The sequence below is a fragment of the Medicago truncatula genome, chromosome 7, assembly GCF_003473485.1.
Source record: "Medicago truncatula cultivar Jemalong A17 chromosome 7, MtrunA17r5.0-ANR, whole genome shotgun sequence".
NCBI classification, from domain to species: Eukaryota; Viridiplantae; Streptophyta; class Magnoliopsida; order Fabales; family Fabaceae; genus Medicago; species Medicago truncatula.
This window is the reverse complement of record NC_053048.1, coordinates 55,367,717-55,384,981: the sequence shown is the minus strand read 5'-3', so window position 1 is coordinate 55,384,981 and position 17,265 is coordinate 55,367,717. Positions and strand designations below refer to the sequence as shown.

General features: G+C 32.2%; 2 protein-coding genes across 2 annotated transcripts; both read left to right on the top strand.

Moving 5' to 3' along the window:
* Nucleotides 1-6,194: 6,194 nt before the first annotated feature.
* On the top strand, nucleotides 6,195-11,558 carry LOC11431341 (CMP-sialic acid transporter 1). The gene is made up of 9 exons (XM_003626501.3): nucleotides 6,195-6,355; nucleotides 6,436-6,519; nucleotides 6,606-6,820; nucleotides 7,047-7,125; nucleotides 8,030-8,199; nucleotides 8,875-9,061; nucleotides 9,430-9,507; nucleotides 9,928-10,104; nucleotides 10,987-11,558. The coding sequence occupies exons 1-8, from the start codon at nucleotides 6,305-6,307 to the stop codon at nucleotides 10,072-10,074; spliced, it is 1,011 nt and encodes a 336-aa protein (XP_003626549.2). The 5' UTR covers nucleotides 6,195-6,304; the 3' UTR covers nucleotides 10,075-10,104; nucleotides 10,987-11,558.
* A 757-nt stretch (nucleotides 11,559-12,315) lies between these two features.
* Nucleotides 12,316-17,248, top strand: LOC11432847 (tubulin gamma-1 chain). The gene is made up of 12 exons (XM_003626500.4): nucleotides 12,316-12,658; nucleotides 12,738-12,938; nucleotides 13,937-14,048; nucleotides 14,469-14,869; nucleotides 15,030-15,083; nucleotides 15,159-15,263; nucleotides 15,773-15,847; nucleotides 15,949-15,993; nucleotides 16,167-16,295; nucleotides 16,426-16,530; nucleotides 16,607-16,685; nucleotides 16,954-17,248. Exons 1-11 carry the CDS (start codon nucleotides 12,530-12,532, stop codon nucleotides 16,673-16,675), a joined length of 1,425 nt encoding a protein of 474 aa, XP_003626548.1. The 5' UTR covers nucleotides 12,316-12,529; the 3' UTR covers nucleotides 16,676-16,685; nucleotides 16,954-17,248.
* The last annotated feature ends 17 nt before the right edge of the window (nucleotides 17,249-17,265 follow it).

The window sequence follows — 17,265 nt, the reverse complement described above, 5'->3', positions numbered from 1 at the left end:
TTTCCCAAGACATCCAGTGCAAGTCTCGGGAATTTGCTGAAATATGACAACCCCCCCCCCCCCCCCCCCCCCCCACCAAAGGAATTTTACATTTTCTCAATTTCATGAGTGAGTGAACCCGGAAGGAGAAAAAGACTCATCATATAGGAAGGAATAGCCTCCAAAACTGATTTAATAAAAATCTCCCTTCCAACTTGCGAGAGTCACTACTACTTTCAATTAACTAATCTAGTCGTCAAATGAATAGTTCTTATGAGCATATCATCAACTCTACAATTTTTTGTAAAATTTTAAAACTATTTTGTACTTTGTTAAATAATTTCAAACGAACGTACAACAATTTCTTACAAAACATAAATAAATACAGGTGATTAGTCTTGACCAAAAAAAAGTAAATAGTCAATTTCCCTCCTGAAATTGTAAGTTTCGTCAATTACCCCCCCAAAATTAACAAAACTTCAATTACCCCCCTGAAATTGCATAACGTTAATCAATTTACCCTTCGTCAAATTTTTCTGTTAACTGTTTGCGGTTATGATCAAATACCCCCTGAAATTTTGCACTTATGTGATAAATGCCCCCTAAACTTAAAAATTTAGATTTTTTTTCTTACAAAAAATCATACATTTAGTTCTTCAAGTAGTATATTGTACATATTTTCATAAAAATTCTATTCGCAAGAAAATGAATGAATATAAGCCCCAAAGAAATCATGGTTTTGTCATGTGCAGCCTTTTCATTCATATTTCATATTTATCAACAAGCTTTGTTTCTTCTTCCTTGTGCAGATATTAACATATAGACACACAATTATCAAAGACTTGTGTACTTTATGACTGCATACTCTAACATAATTACCAACTTGTGTAAAAAAAAAGTCTTATATATGTATATATTTAAAACACATGAGAGTAACATATCTTCCATAAAGATTTATATGACCAATAGCTGCATAAACATACATTTCATACATATTTATATGATCAATAATTGTTAATTTGTTTGCCTTTAATATCTTTTGAGTCAAGGATAAAAAAAAATATAAATTTTCAAGTTTAGGGGGCATTTTGCACATAAGTGCAAAATTTCAAGGGGTATTTGATCATAACCGTAAACAGTTAACAGAAAAATTTGATGGAGGGGGTAAATTGATTAACGTTATGCAATTTCATGAGATAATTGAAGTTTTGTTAATTTCAGAGGAGTAATTGACGAAATCTACAATTTCAGAGGTGAAATTGACTATTTACTCAATAAAAAAATACAGGTGATTAGATTAAATAGTATGAATTTTGGATTTATATAAAACTTTGTGTGCCTGATCGTTAACGATTAGTGAAATTTATATTTTAACATGAGCTATCAAGATAACTCATCTTAGAGTAACCTCTGGAGTCAACATATTCACATTCTATTGTGTGTGTATTCATTTCATAATATACTAATTAAACGTGTTAATCCAAAGTATTGCTAGCAAACCTTGTCTCGTATTTTGGTATTTTTTTTTTTTTGGTACAAATATTTTGGTATTATTTATTACACAGTGAATGTAATAAAACTTGCAAGACAACCCTACTATAGTTACTCCTTCAAAAAAAAAAAAAACCCTACTATAGTTACAACTTACAATACAAACGCACCATTGAGTGATATGCTTCGCTATCACATTGTATTTACTTCGATGATCGAGAGCTTCTAAAGACTAAAATAATCTTTATATATACATATTGTTTTAAGGATCTTTATATATACATATATACACACAAAACACTTCTTAACACAAATTTTTCTATGGCACAAAAACTTGAGGTCCGCTTTAATCCGTTTGCTTCTCCATTTTTATATAGTTTCCACCCTCTTGATATGTTGGGTTCATAGTTGATAGATTTTGGTTCTACATTCTTCTCCCATGCCTGGAAGAATAAATTCTGTTTAATATTCGATGTCCATATAATTATAAATGTTACATCATAAAATGAGTTTTGGGTATGTTCCTGTTTGTGAAATCATGAAATTATCAAAATGAAAGAAACTTAGAATTGACTTAAAATGCAATGGTTTTCTTCTATTTGTTTCATTTTTTTTAAAGAATAATTTCCATCTTTTACTAGTCTTTGAAAAATTAAAGTAAAGACTAATCTTCTCTACAATATTCTATATTTTTAATGAGTTTGATAATTATATATAATTTTTTTTAACAAATAATTATATATAATTGTGATAGCATGTGAAGGATAGCTAGACAAATATTATAGTTATTGTTTTGAAAATGGTGTTAAAAAGGCATACCTGGAATCTTTTATGGTAGTTTGAAATCTTGATGAACATGATCTCTTACCCCCAAATAGTTTGGGCTCATGTTTCTCTCTTTTCTTGGTTTGTAATTTTGATATGCATTTTTTATTTACTGCAACATGATCTGTTATGATATGCTCATTCTCCTCATGCCAATCATCTTCGTTTGAAAGGTAATCTAAAGAAAGAATTACAAGCAACATGTTTAGGTCAACAAGAGATGTGTTTGACACATGTGAATGAGACAATGTTTCATTTTCTTCTTCCCCTTCACATTCTTCCAATTTATTCATCTCATTGTCTATTTCTTTTTCTGTTTCTTCCATATTTTGAATGAAAAAGTCAGTCTCATAAGATCAAAACTTAATTTTGATTATAATATCCTTATTAATGTATTAATATGCATACTTGAAATTATTTTCTTAGAATATAAATAGATTTGATATGCAAATAAAGTAAATGAGATGAAAGGGGTGAAAAAAATCACCAAGATTAAGGATGCTCAAGAAAGCTATTGGTCTAATTTGAGCTTGAAGTATGGATACATTTTTTTTTATCCTCGCTCGATTCATTGTTTCTAGTTTTATTTTTATGCTCCAAAATGTGGGGTTATTAATGATGAATATTTTCATTCTTAATTGTTGATTGGTTCACAATACGCTAAAAAGAATGAAGGTAATTAGAAATGCATGATAAAGTCGTATAGTGGCTATGTTTCTTTTTAATAGAAAAATTGTGAAGGTAGATACATTTTGTCAAATGTATCGTGAGCCCTTTTTGTTGCTTTGTTAAACTACTCCTTTCCGACTTCCTCACAACATACAGAAATCTTGAGTTTGATCATTGGGAAAATATTATACTTCATCTGTTCTAAATTATAAGCAAAAATAATTCATTTTTTTTATCCTAAAATATAAGTAAAAAATACCATCTTTTATGCTATTATTATCTTATAGGAAAATGCCATAAAGGCACAAGATAAGAAATCAAAAATAGAAATAAAATCTTAAAAATTGTGTATTTTTAATTTTAAAAGTTTTAGATTTTACTTTTCAACTTATGCATTTATTGATTAATTCATTTTTTAGCATCTTGTGTTTGTTTCAAGTTATAATTGTTGATTCCCGGGAATAAAATGATAGGAATGTATATGCCTATGTTTGTTACAAGTTTATTAAATTTTATTCCCGGTATAAAATGTTCCTGGGAATAGAAAAAATTTCCCAAGGAAAATGGTGGGAATAAAGTTCCCATGGAGATGGGAATAAATTCATAAATAGTTTACCTATTATAATCCCTATTTTTATGGTTCCTAGGAATATTATAAAGTTAACCAAACATATTTTTCATAAATTCCTTGGAATAAAATTCCCTCTTTATATTCCAAGGAATGTTATTCCTAGGAATAAATTTGGTAAACTTGAAACAAACACACCCTATGAGTCATTTATTATCTATTTTAATATATTATTTAGTTTCGTTTTAATTAGATTTAAGTTTATTTTATATTAATATTATTTCTTTTTTAAACTATTTTACTACAATTGCATAGTTATATTTCAGGAACCAATAATTGATGGATTGAGTCTTGGAGCAAAAGAAAGGGGTTTTGGAGCTGATTTAGTACGAAAATACGAAGATTCGGAGACAGAAATATATCTCCCTCAAGTCAGAAACTTGGCACGGCCCGTGTTAGGCTTGGCACGGCCGTGCCACACTCCAGAACTACTTTTGCTGCTTTTGCTTAGATTTTAAGCTACTTTGTTTTAGTTTACTTGTGGAACATTCTAGTGATTGCTTAGATTTTAAGTCGAATGTAAACTATAAATAGAGTAGCTATCCATCACAAATATTCATCTTTTGTTCTCTGAAATAATAAGTGACAATTGTTTCTTTGAATAAAAGTTCAACCTTTATTTTATGTTCTTCTTCTCTTCTATGTCTACAATACGTTAGTGAGTAGACTTCTTCTTGTCTTGGGATTGTTGGATAAGTCTAAATAACATAATCCTAATCAAACCAAGCTTTAAACTTTAATCTTATGTAACCCTCATCTCTAATCTAAATTCACCGCTTTAACATGAATTAACCATTATCAAACTGTGGAAACGAAAGTGGAGGGTTTGATAATTGTTAATCCATCATCTCAAATATCAATTCATAAAACGAAAGTGGAGCTTTGATATTCGAACAAGTGAATTTAGACAAAGATTGTAAAGGCAGCGAAATAGTCTTTACAATCTTTGAGACATATAGTTTCGAACTTCAAGGATTCTAAATTGTGATCAAGTCAGCGAAATAGTCTTGGTTGCAACTTAGGACCAAAATCTAATAGTAATCAAGTCAGCGAAATAGGCTTGGTTGCTAGAGGAACAAAAGAGAAACTGTCTTTAGAAGTTAAGTCTAACATAAAGTTATAAGTTTAATAATTTGGTTTGTGAATGACTTGTCAATTAGATGAACCAATAATCCCAAGGCACCTCTTTTATTTTATTATTGTTATTTTCATTTAATTATACAAAAATATAACTTTCAATCTTTTAAACTTAAATTCTAATCATTGTTAAAAGATAATTGAATTCATAACTCCCTGTCGGAAAGATACTTTTATTACTACTTCGGTAAGACCGTGCACTTGCGGTTTTATCCCAACATTACCATGACCCTTATGTTATTTTAAAAAAAAATGGTAGTGCTAAATTGTGCTCTTAGGACACGTTCCTCTAAAATTTTGTTCATTCAATTCATTAAAAAATTAAAGATTAAATGTAATGCACATTCCAATAGACTATTTCTATACTCCCTCCGTCCCAAACTGTCGTTTTGGTCATTTCACACGTATTAAGAAATGTAATTAATATTGTGTGGGGAAGAGAAATTATAAGTTGTTTTACAAAATTATCCTTAATAAATGGTATGGAAAAGATAAATGAAATAATTGAAAGAAGCGATAGTAATTAATAGTTAAGGATATAATAGGAAAAATAACATTAATATTTCATCGGTATTGTAAAACGACATATAATTTGGGACAATTTTTTTTCCAAAGCGACATACAATTTGGGACGAAGGGAGTATTTGATTCAATAACTTCTGTCTTAAAGGCACAATTTAACATTTCCGTAAAAAAAACTATCTTTTCCAAACTAAAATTAAATGCAAACTGCATTTAATTTATTCTTCTTTCTATTTTCTCCATAATCAATCACAGATAAGAATTACTTTTACATTTTTTCAAGAAACTTATTCCAATAAGAACACGCAAAACTATACCTCAAACATTAACTTATGCACAAGACACTTACACCACGAGGTTTTGCTAACCAGACCATTGTTTAAAGAACCCACAAAAAGAAATTTCGTCTTGAAAATATAAGTCACACATGTAAATATCTTAGATATCATAATTGCATACTCCATCCGTTTTAAAATATAAGCAAAATTCAATTTTTAGGTTCATTCATTTAATGATGTATATGGTTTCCATATACATCATTAAATGAATGAACCTAAAAATTGAATTTCCATATACATCATTAAATGAATGAACCTAAAAATTGAATTTTGCTTATATTTTGAAACGGAGAGAGTAATTTTCAGTATAATTTTTTTTTTATTACTATTTTTGGATGCTTAAACAATATCATAAATCCACTTACTATTTTCTTAACACTATTATATATTTACATCTAAAAATTATAAGGAAAATGTTAATTTGTGCCTTAAGACACATGTTAAAGAATTTAAAGTGAAAATTTTATCTAAGAAATTGTACCAATTTATTATTTTAAAGATTGAAAGTTAATGTTTGTTAATAAATAACATATTTATATTTTGTTTTCTAAAAAAAAATATTTATATTTTGTATTCCTAAAAAAGAAAAAAGAGAAACACCTGGCAAAAGTTTAAACAATTTGTACATCCAAGTTGGCAGCAAAACGGTGCGTTTAGACTCGTCTTCCTTACTGGGCGAGTGTGTCCGGATCTGAAGAAGAAGAAGAAGAAGAAGATGCAGTGGTATTTGGTCGCTACGCTTCTCACCGTTCTCACTAGTTCTCAGGTCACTCCAAACCCTAATTTCATCATTTTCAGTACTCAATTACTCAATATTAATTTCATTTCGACAATTTCACATTACAGGGAATATTAACAACCCTATCACAAACCAACGGATCCTATAAATATGATTATGCAACTGTTCCATTTCTCGCCGAAGTTTTCAAGGTATAATAACACCTTCATTTTGTAGCAAACTAGTTACTTTTGATTTTACTCATTTCATAATTGATTTTTTTTTTTTTTTTTGTTAGCTTGCTGTGTCAAGTTTGTTACTTTGGAAGGAATGTCAAAAGTCACCATTGCCAAAGATGACAACGGAGTGGAAAACAGTGTCTTTGTATCCAATTCCTTCTGTTATATATCTCATTCATAATAATGTTCAGTTTGCTACTCTCACTTTTGTCGACACTTCCACTTATCAGATTATGGGTAATTTGAAGATTGTTACTACCGGAATATTATTCAGGTGCATTGTTTTTTCATCAAATTTCATGATCAACTGCATATTTGGTTGCTGGAATCACAGCGAGCAACCGTTATTTTGCAAAGACTACTGAGTGCAGTTCTTGGCAACATTGTGCCGGCTCACTGTGATTCTGGCAAACTCACTACGAATCCAAACGTGCATATAGTCATTGAATTGTGTTTTGTTTCTTAATTAGTTAGAGCTGATGTTAGATGGTTATTTATAGGCTTTTTCTGGGGAGGAGGCTTTCGAACTTGCAGTGGATGGCCATTGTGTTGTTGGCTGTTGGAACAACCACAAGTCAGGTACTACATTTTTACAGCCTTACAAATTTAATTGTTTGGCTTTTAGGCTATTTTATAAGAAGATATCTAAGCATTGTGCTTTAGTTTATTGACTATGCATCGTAAGCTGAAAAATTCAATGTCTGTACATGATCGTGTAGTTCTGATACAATATGTCGGAATATATTACATTATGTAAGTATCACATTCGATAGTATCATTTTCGTACAGCATAGATGATTTCTGGAAGGCACCTTTCCTGTACTTCTTCTACAGTTTACTTTCTTCCTCCTAATGATATTGGTCTTTCCTATAACTGAAACTATGTTGGCGAGGTGATATTAAGTCTTACTATACTTAACCGTGTCGAAAAGTTTTTAAATTAATTATTTATTCTGGAGTGATAATTGTAACTTACTAAGATCATTTTAGCTTCAAATATGAGAATTTGAGAAGTACATTATTGCATTAAGGTGTTTTTAAAGAATGTCAACCGAATATTGGCTTCCTGCCTTCCTCTGAGAACGCTGTTGTCTTAGAAAGGTTATACTAGTTTAAATAAGCATAAAATTGAAACAGAGTGCCAAAGCGTCTCAAATGCAACAAAGCTGCTGATATCTTTGCATGTTAGTAGTTGAAACTTCCTTGAAATAATCATGTGAACTGGACGTGAGAGATGCTATGAACTTGCATGTTAAGTTACATGGGATTTAAGCTCCCAAATACAACAAATTAAGAATAGATGCCCTAAATGGCCACATCACAATTACACGAATTCAATCTTCTTGCACTGACTTAATTGGTTCAAAATTTTCCCTTTATCGTTTTATACAAAGCTTTTGTTTTTTGGGTCAGTATATTGGGAAAATCATCCCTATGGTTCAATATGTTATTGAGATGGAATCTATAATGGTTATTGTTTTAGGTCAAGGGCTGTGGAGAGGCTTCCTGTGACTCCATTTTCTCAGCACCAATTCCAGGCTACATGTTAGGAGTTCTATCTGCTTGTCTCTCAGCATTAGCTGGAATTTATACAGAGTTTTTGATGAAGAAAAACAATGACAGCTTATACTGGCAGAATATACAGTTGTACACGTATGTTTTTGTTTTTGAATTTTTCATCATCTCAAATCTCTAGATAGCCATGTGGACACATTTGCCATTGCGATAATCTTTTAAACTATTTATTTCAAAAGCTAATTCTCATCCATTTTATCCCTCTTCAACTATCAAGTGAACATGGTTATTTCATGCATCAAGAAATGAATGTTCTATTTTCATGTTGACTTAGGAGAATAACATATACTACTTTTGAATTACATGGATTATAATTACTATACTCTTTTTTAGTCGTCAATCTTTTTCTGGTTTTTGTGTATGATAGGGGTTGTGTTTTTTTCTTTTTCTTTTATTGGTTGCTTTATTTGATGTTTAATACAGTTGAATTTCCACTATTGATGGAATATCCAGTGACATAACATAAACATGATGCACTCCCCTCCCCCCCATATTTTCAGCTTTTTTATTTGACAATTATGACGCATATTTCTGCACCGTTTTTTTGTTGAAAGTTGTAACTTATCTGTGTTTTATTCCCCGTAAACCAAATTCACATTTCTGTAAAACAAAATGGGAAGACGTGACAAGCGTTGCTTAATTATGGTCAGATAGTTTGCAGTTATCTACTAAGAGTATACAAATTTGATTATGGTCAGACAGTTTATAGTTATCTATTAATAGTATGCAAATTAAATGGGATTCTTTCTACAGGTTTGGTTCAATTTTCAATCTGGCAAAGCTTATTGTGGATGATTTCAGAGGTGGCTTTGAAAATGGGCCCTGGTGGCACCGCATATTCAATGGATACACTGTTACTACTTGGTTGGTGGTATTAAATCTAGGGTCCACCGGTCTTTTGGTTTCATGGTTAATGAAACATGCCGATAATATTGTAAAGGTATATTTTTCAACACTTGCAAGCATTTTTCCATTTTTATTTTTCCATACTACATATATTTGATGAATTCTTTATGTGAAATTTCTTTTCCACTGAATAATCTTTTTCTAAAAGGTAAACAATTAACTTTAATGTGACACTGAAATTAGTAATAAAGCGTCACATCATAGTATAAGGCCCATTTATGTATTTTCTTTTCTTTTTTCTCCCTAACCGTTAGTTGTGTCTGCTTTCCTTAGGTCTATTCTACATCCATGGCAATGTGACACTGAAATTAGTAATAAAGCGTCACATCATAGTATAAGGCCCATTTATGTATTTTCTTTTCTTTTTTCTCCCTAACCGTTAGTTGTGTCTGCTTTCCTTAGGTCTATTCTACATCCATGGCAATGCTGCTGACAATGACTCTATCAACATTTCTCTTCGACTTCAAACCTACACTGCAGGTAAATTTACAGCCCAAGCAAGGCCAAAATTTGTATGATACTACTCCATATTCTCCCCTTTTGTCCTAAGATTGAGGTCAAATCATTTTACTGCACGTAGTTTGGAATTTAAGATACCACATGATGATATAAATATAATCATATGAGGTTGTTTTACAGGATACTAAAGCTGTTTGCTGTAGTTTAGAATCTGTCGTTCTTAAATTTTGTGAAATGCTTGATTTGATTATTCTTATTAAAACTTATTTTTCATTTCATGTAGTTAGCTAATTTCTTATAACAGTATGTTTAACGAATGTTATTACTTTTTTCGTTCAAATTTTTGTTGAAATTGAATATTTGTATGATTGTTTGAAACCTTTCATGTCATTGCTGACAGGCTATAACTGGTTAATAATTTTTTTTTCTTTCTCTTTGCAGCTATTCTTAGGAATTGTTATTTGTATGATGTCTCTACACATGTATTTTGCCCCACCAAATATGCTCTTAGATATGCCATTAACAGTTAAATCAGATGAAGAAGAGAAGCTCATTGAAGTTTCTGTTGATCGGAGAACACGTTCATGATGTATATTGACATCTGAATACTATGCTTTGGTAATTGAACATTTACTTCAATTATAAATTGTTTTACTTTATCAATACATAAAAAAAAGTTACCATATAGCATCTGACATTTCTAGTTAGATGATATGTGTAGCATTAGAAAGTATTTATTTGATGTAAATTTTGATTAAACAAGATTGTTGCCGTGTGACCTAGTAGTGTTCCCGGGCGTAAAGGGGAAACCGACTCGTTTTTCTTGACACCAACGGTAGTGCTATGTACATCTTACCCTACAAAAACCCATGTAGTAGGACTGTGGGAGTCTCATGAATTGGGCCACCCTTTTAAATCATATAAAATATAACATAATTGTACAAACACGACCCTGTCACTGTGTCCTCTGATTTAATGGTACGATATAATTATTCATATCCGTACAGATCCATACGAAGATAACCTCAATGAGTACGAGAGAAAGAGAAAGGGGGAAGGGGAGCGAATCATTATCTTGCATGCATTATTCTTTATGGAATATCCCTATAAAAAGGATATTTGCTGTTTTTATTCTGGGTACATAATAATATACACCAGTTCAGTTTGAATATATTGGTATTGAGCTTTTTCCAGCTCTGAGAGCCGATTATATGTTATTTCCTGCTAATTCTACCATCACAGTCTTAAAAACATGTATAGTGGTATTATTTCATTAGAAGTACATATTTGTCACTGATGCAAATTGCACCTGTCTGCGTTAATATTGTTTTGAGAAGATGACTGTATTTTATATATATGTTTAGATGCATAAAATGAAATTGCAACTATTACGTTTTTTTGTTCCTGTTATTTTACTTGTAAGCAAGCCATTGATAGTTTTGGTTCTCAATATTTTCCTGTTGGCTCTAGAGGTATTTTTCAACTCCCTTTTTTTCCCAGGTTTTTCCTAGAAGGCCTATTAAAGTAATCTGTTTGATAGCAGAGTTGAGAATATCATTTCAATCTGCATGGTTCAGTGGTTTCTAAAGTGTGGGCATCTTCATTTGGACATGTTGACTCTACATGACTAATAGCTAATTTGAACATCCCATCCAATAGTTAATTGAATGAAATGCACAAAATGTGGTTTACTCAATTAGGATGATGTCCTTGGATTTAGGCAAAGTCTTTAACTTCTCTCTGCTGGTACTGATAGGGGTACTGCCCAAATACCCATTGGCCCTCTATGGCACAAGAAGTAAAGCCAACATATGTAGCCTACATTTCTACCTGGTTGGTTGCTGTACAAACTAAACATTTTTTCACCATAATTAATTTGAATGGGGTACTTGTTTTACAGTTTGATGCCCCTATATTATGCTCTGTTTATGGCTGTATTAATGGGATGAAGGGTTTGTAGCATACTAGCATTATACACAAATATAAGTATTTGTCACTCAGACTTGGAGGATAACTTTTTGCTTGCCTATTATATCTCTTTTAACTGAGAAATGTCTACTAATTTGGACAAATATCCTGTCTTCTTCCTACGAATACAATGAAGAATAGCTCTAATCAAAATTCAGTTTGTATTTATTTATTTTTAATTGTTTATATTTACATTCAAATTACTTTTGTTGTTTAAAAACTGTCAAAGTGCCATATAACAAATTAAATAATATTATGACTACATTTTTAAATAGAATTAATAATGACTCAATTTTTAATTCTATGTGATGATCGGCACCAAGGAAATGTCTTCTACCTCCTATCCTATGTACAGAAAAACCGATTTTGAAAAGGTGAAGAAAGTATCATCCTACTAATAACAGTGTACAAGTTTTTTTTCCTGAGTCTCCGTGAACTTATATAGTTTGTAGGGATAATTTGTAATATATTTACTTAAAGAAAAAGTTTTTTATTTTCTTTAAAAGGAGTGCACAAAAGTTTTATCCATGTCATGATATGCATCGCCTTTGTAAAACATTTATTGAATCATGTGTCACCACATTGTTTATTGTACTTAAAACTACATGATTTTTCATATTCATGTGTAAACTGATTTTACATCAACAACATATATAAATTAAACTAATAAATTATATAAGTAGCAAATATAGAGATAAAATAAAATGTTTTGAAAATAAAGAACTAATACAATACGGTTTAACAATGAAAATAAAAGAGGTGAAACTAGTATTAAAAAGAAAAGTGAAATAAAAAATGATTTTAAACAGAAAAACGTTGATTTGTAAAGAGAAAAGGTATAATATAAGGAAAGAAAAAAAAGATAAAAGAAAAAGAAAAGCAGAGTGCAATTTGGCGGTTGAAAAGTAGAGAGTGGTGGCGATGAATGATTACCGAGTGAGAGTGAGAGTGAGAGTGAGTGTTAGTTAAGCATCCACTACTAAACAAAGAAAAAAAGCGTTTCAGTTACTTGATCCATTTCAATTTACTTGTTTAATTCATTTCAAAAAGGTTGTTCCCTCCGAAACCCTAAAAAATGCCTCGAGAGATAATCACACTTCAGGTTGGACAATGCGGGAACCAGATCGGTATGGAATTCTGGAAACAACTCTGTCTCGAACATGGTATCAGCAAAGACGGCATCCTCGAAGATTTCGCTACTCAGGTTCACTCTCTCTCTCAACAATTTCTTCATGATTTTAGAGTACATATTTACTATTTTACCCATGCTGCTGCTGCTGCAGGGAGGTGATAGGAAAGATGTTTTCTTTTATCAAGCTGATGATCAACATTACATACCCCGTGCTTTATTGATTGACTTGGAACCAAGGGTTATTAATGGAATTCAAAATAGTGATTACCGTAATCTCTACAATCATGAGAATATTTTTGTTGCTGATCATGGTGGTGGTGCTGGTAACAATTGGGCTAGTGGCTACCATCAGGTATGCTTACTTTAATCCATGTCTGTCAGTGATGCTCCATTTCTTTGTTATTTCTAGTTTTCTACATTCATAGAGATAATGTTTAAATGCTTGTGTGCTTCATTGCTTGCAAAGACACTTATGATAGTTGTCCATGTTGCCTCCTTACAAGACCAAGTTACAAAATATTCTACAAAAATAACGAGTCCCTAAATTAGTAGTGAATGGATAGATAGGACCCAAGTTAGTCACAATTCCTGAAAATATGTGTAAGGGCGAGGTGTATAAGAGAAGGAATAGAGATCAGAGAGGGTGTGGATTATGTGAGGATCATTATTCTTCAGGTCATGCTTGTTAAGGATTTAAAAGAGGAAATTATTGATGAGTTTTATGTAGAAAAAGTTGTTTTTCAAAGTCTAAAATGCCCTTATTCATTCCCCTTGAACTTTCTCCTCTTGGTTTCCTTCTTTATTCTTCTAGTTCTCCTTCATTTACTCAGTCTCAAGTGTCTTTTGCTTGTAAGTTGGTTGCAATTCCTTCTTAGTTTATACACCGGGAGTTGGCTTAACTACTCATATTCAATAAAACACTAACAATTGTCTTCATTACAAACTATATCCATTACACGATGGGTTTTAATCAATAACTGTGATCTATTGGATGACTAACAGTAACCGGCACTTGGTAAATCACTGAAAATTAATGCTTCACATGAAATAACATAAAGGCCTGAGGGAAAACATTTTGTGCATGCATTTTTTTTTTACGATAGAACTAGAAAAGCCTCAGATGGTCTGACTCTGACTGGATATTGTCAACCTTCCGTACCTGGGTAGTTTTTTTACAGAACCTGATTTTAGTTTTTTTACAGGACCTGATTTTTGTTTTTTAGATGACTTTGCAAATGATAATCATGATAAATCACTTCGTAGGAGTCATTATCCACTATTTTAAAATGTAAGGGAAGTTCTTGATGTGAAGTAATTGTTTAACATTTTTGATTGTTAATATCTGATCAGGGAAAGAATGTTGAAGAAGACATAATGGATATGATTGACAGAGAAGCAGATGGTAGTGACAGTCTTGAGGGTTTTGTTCTATGTCATTCAATTGCTGGAGGGACAGGCTCAGGTTTCTTTCTTTCTTTTTTTCCTAGTATTTGCCTTAGAACATCATATAAGTTTCTTCATTCACCCCCTTTAACTTTATTAAGAATTTGTTTAGACACTGCATCTTAAGAACCGACAATTTGCTGGAAATGGTTGGTCGAATTCGCACCTGATACAAAGTCCAAATTGAGTCAAAGATTAAATTAATCTTACACTCAAGAGAGGAAATTGAACAGGAGGACTCCCTTTTTAGCTTGTCTCAGACTAAAATTGCTTTTAACTCATAATGGCTAAGAATTGGGATTCTTATTTATCCTTTGAACTTCCTATATTTAAGATGGATAACCTCGGATTGCTTAAATATTTCTCGCCTGTGTGTTTTTTAAATTATTTTTTGCAAGTGTCGCGTGTATATTGAATGTTATTCCATTCATTTATGCAGGTATGGGCTCATACCTTTTAGAGACTCTGAATGACCGATACAGCAAAAAACTGGTTCAGACATACAGTGTGTTCCCTAACCAAATGGAGACAAGTGATGTGGTGGTCCAACCATATAATTCACTTTTGACGCTCAAGCGACTGACTCTTAATGCTGATTGTGTTGTGGTTCTTGACAATACTGCACTTAATAGAATTGCTGTGGAGCGACTTCATTTATCAAATCCAACATTTGCTCAAACAAATTCCCTAGTTTCTACTGTGATGTCTGCCAGCACAACCACTCTTCGTTATCCAGGATACATGAATAATGACCTGGTTGGTCTCCTTGCCTCTTTGATTCCAACACCAAGATGCCATTTTCTAATGACAGGATATACGCCTCTGACAGTGGAACGTCAGGTGAGACCTTTGTGTCATTTTCTCCATAAAAATGATATTTGGAGCATCAAGATTTTTCCTAAATTTTTGTCCTGTAAAGATTCTGTTGTTTTATTGAACTGGAAGCAATCTACAGAGAAACTATTAATTCATAATCTGATCAGATGATATTTCCTTGCAGGCTAATGTAATTCGTAAGACCACTGTGCTTGATGTCATGAGGAGACTTCTGCAGGTACAGTGACTGCTTAAACAGCTAATCTTGAAATTAAATTACTTTGTGCTCTGTTGACATTAATGTTCCTGGCAGGCAAAGAATATTATGGTCTCTTCTTATGCACGTACCAAAGATGCTAGCCAAGCAAAGTATATATCAATTCTGAATATCATCCAAGGAGAGGTTGACCCAACTCAGGTAATGACAATATTTACAAAGCATTGATGATACTTCTGAAGTTTTCCATTTGTTAGCTGAAACTGAGTTATCAAAGGATACTTACCATTCATTTGTTGAATGCTCATTTGGTTCCCATGATATTTTGTAATAGAAGACGGTTTCTTTCTTAATAATTAACTCTATTAGAGCATTATTATGCACATGAAACTTTATATAATTTCTTTTTCAGCTTCTACTGATGTTGCTTTGTGAAGCACGATTTCCTTCTTCTATTTAACATCACATCTTTTGTTTCTGCTGTCACATCAAAGCAATCTTATACTCAAGTCAAAACTTTGAAAATTTGAAATTAATCTTCAACTGATGGTTGTGGAGCTTTTCTAGTCTCTCTAATATATGTATATACACTTTCAGTTGTGTTGCTGGTTGCTCAGATTGACTTGTGATATATGTATCACGTATCTACTATGTAAATATTTTACCCTTTCTAAACTGTATTATGATTTTAATGTTCTCTATGGATTTAGGTTCATGAAAGTTTGCAGAGGATTCGTGAAAGAAAGCTAGTTAACTTTATTGAGTGGGGTCCTGCTAGTATTCAGGTATGCGATCTGTGGCAAATCAATTTGAAATTACCGCAGCTGCATACTTTTGCCTCTTTCATATTTAGTTTGATGACAATCTTATCTTGCTTTTCTGGTAGGTTGCTCTATCCAGAAAATCACCATATGTTCAAACTGCACACAGGGTAAGACTCGATATCCTTTTTATTTCCGTCTTAGTTTTTATGCTTATCTTGCCTTTCTGCATTACATCTGATTGCATTGGAGATAGTTTAACATATATTTTTAGGAATAATTATTATTCTGAGGTTGGATAATCAAGAGTTAGTAATAACCTGTGTGCTTTGGTGTTTATTAGGTCAGCGGCCTTATGCTGGCTAGTCATACTAGCATCCGTCACCTTTTCAGTAAATGTCTGAGCCAGTACGATAAGTTGAGAAGGAAACAAGCCTTTTTGGACAACTACAGGAAGTTCCCAATGTTTGCTGTAAGTGTTCCAATTTCATATCAATATTTTCAGCACTGCTGCTGCTGCCGCATCTGTTCTGTACTTGGATGGTAGCATCAACATTAGATACTTGTCATTTCATCTGATGCTACTAATGACAATTGGACAGGATAATGACCTCTCCGAGTTTGATGAATCAAGAGACATTATTGAGAGTTTGGTTGACGAATATAAGGCTTGTGAATCCCCAGATTATATCAAATGGGGAATGGAGGTAGGTGCTTTTCAACCTCGCTTTTCATTCTTTGTTTATCTTGCATACTGCTAATTTATATTTTTTCTTTGTATAGGATCCGAATAATATGATGACAGGAGAGGGCAGTGCTGCAGGATCACTGGATCCAAAATCAGTAGTGTGAAGAAAACCAAGTAAGATATTATTGTTAGAACATTAGTAGGTTTGCTTCGAGTTTTAGATTTGATTTTACTTTCTTCGAGTGTTAGAACATAAATAAAAAATGAAATATGAACGTTAAATGTGGTCAGCATTTAGATTCAAATCAGTCAGAAACATTAGTTTGCTTTCCTTCCAGGGTTGTGCTTGTGCCATTTGAATGTAATGCTTGACGACTTTAACATCCTTTCTAACTCAAAATGAGCCATAAATGTCTAAGATTCTTGTGTACTTGACTGGCAGGTGACAAGCAACAGGGGAGTGGTTTTGTGTGGGATCTGATTATGAAAACTCTTTCTTTTTTGGATGGTTTGCGGTGTGATAATTTCAATTTTGTATTGTATTGTTTGTTTATCATTTGGACATCCGCCGTAGTACAGAATACCACTGTAGTTATTCGTTTTCAGTTATGTATATGGTTGGTTCGTTATTGATCATTGCAATGTTGATATCCCAATATATATCTCAAAAAGATGAACTATCATCGAAACTACTATTGACATGAAGAATGCTGGCAAGTGGCAACGCACTTTTTGAACATTCTTTCTACTACCT

Bases quoted from the DNA above. Each gene is read 5' to 3' on its own strand.
- LOC11431341 (XM_003626501.3), top strand. From the start codon at position 6,305: ATGCAGTGGTATTTGGTCGCTACGCTTCTCACCGTTCTCACTAGTTCT. The intron at 6,356-6,435 runs GTCACTCCAAAC...TTCACATTACAG, and splicing joins CCGTTCTCACTAGTTCTCAG to GGAATATTAACAACCCTATC. The intron at 6,821-7,046 runs GTGCATTGTTTT...GGTTATTTATAG, and splicing joins ACTACCGGAATATTATTCAG to GCTTTTTCTGGGGAGGAGGC.
- LOC11432847 (XM_003626500.4), top strand. From the start codon at position 12,530: ATGCCTCGAGAGATAATCACACTTCAGGTTGGACAATGCGGGAACCAG. The intron at 14,870-15,029 runs GTGAGACCTTTG...ATTTCCTTGCAG, and splicing joins CTCTGACAGTGGAACGTCAG to GCTAATGTAATTCGTAAGAC. The intron at 15,084-15,158 runs GTACAGTGACTG...TGTTCCTGGCAG, and splicing joins TCATGAGGAGACTTCTGCAG to GCAAAGAATATTATGGTCTC.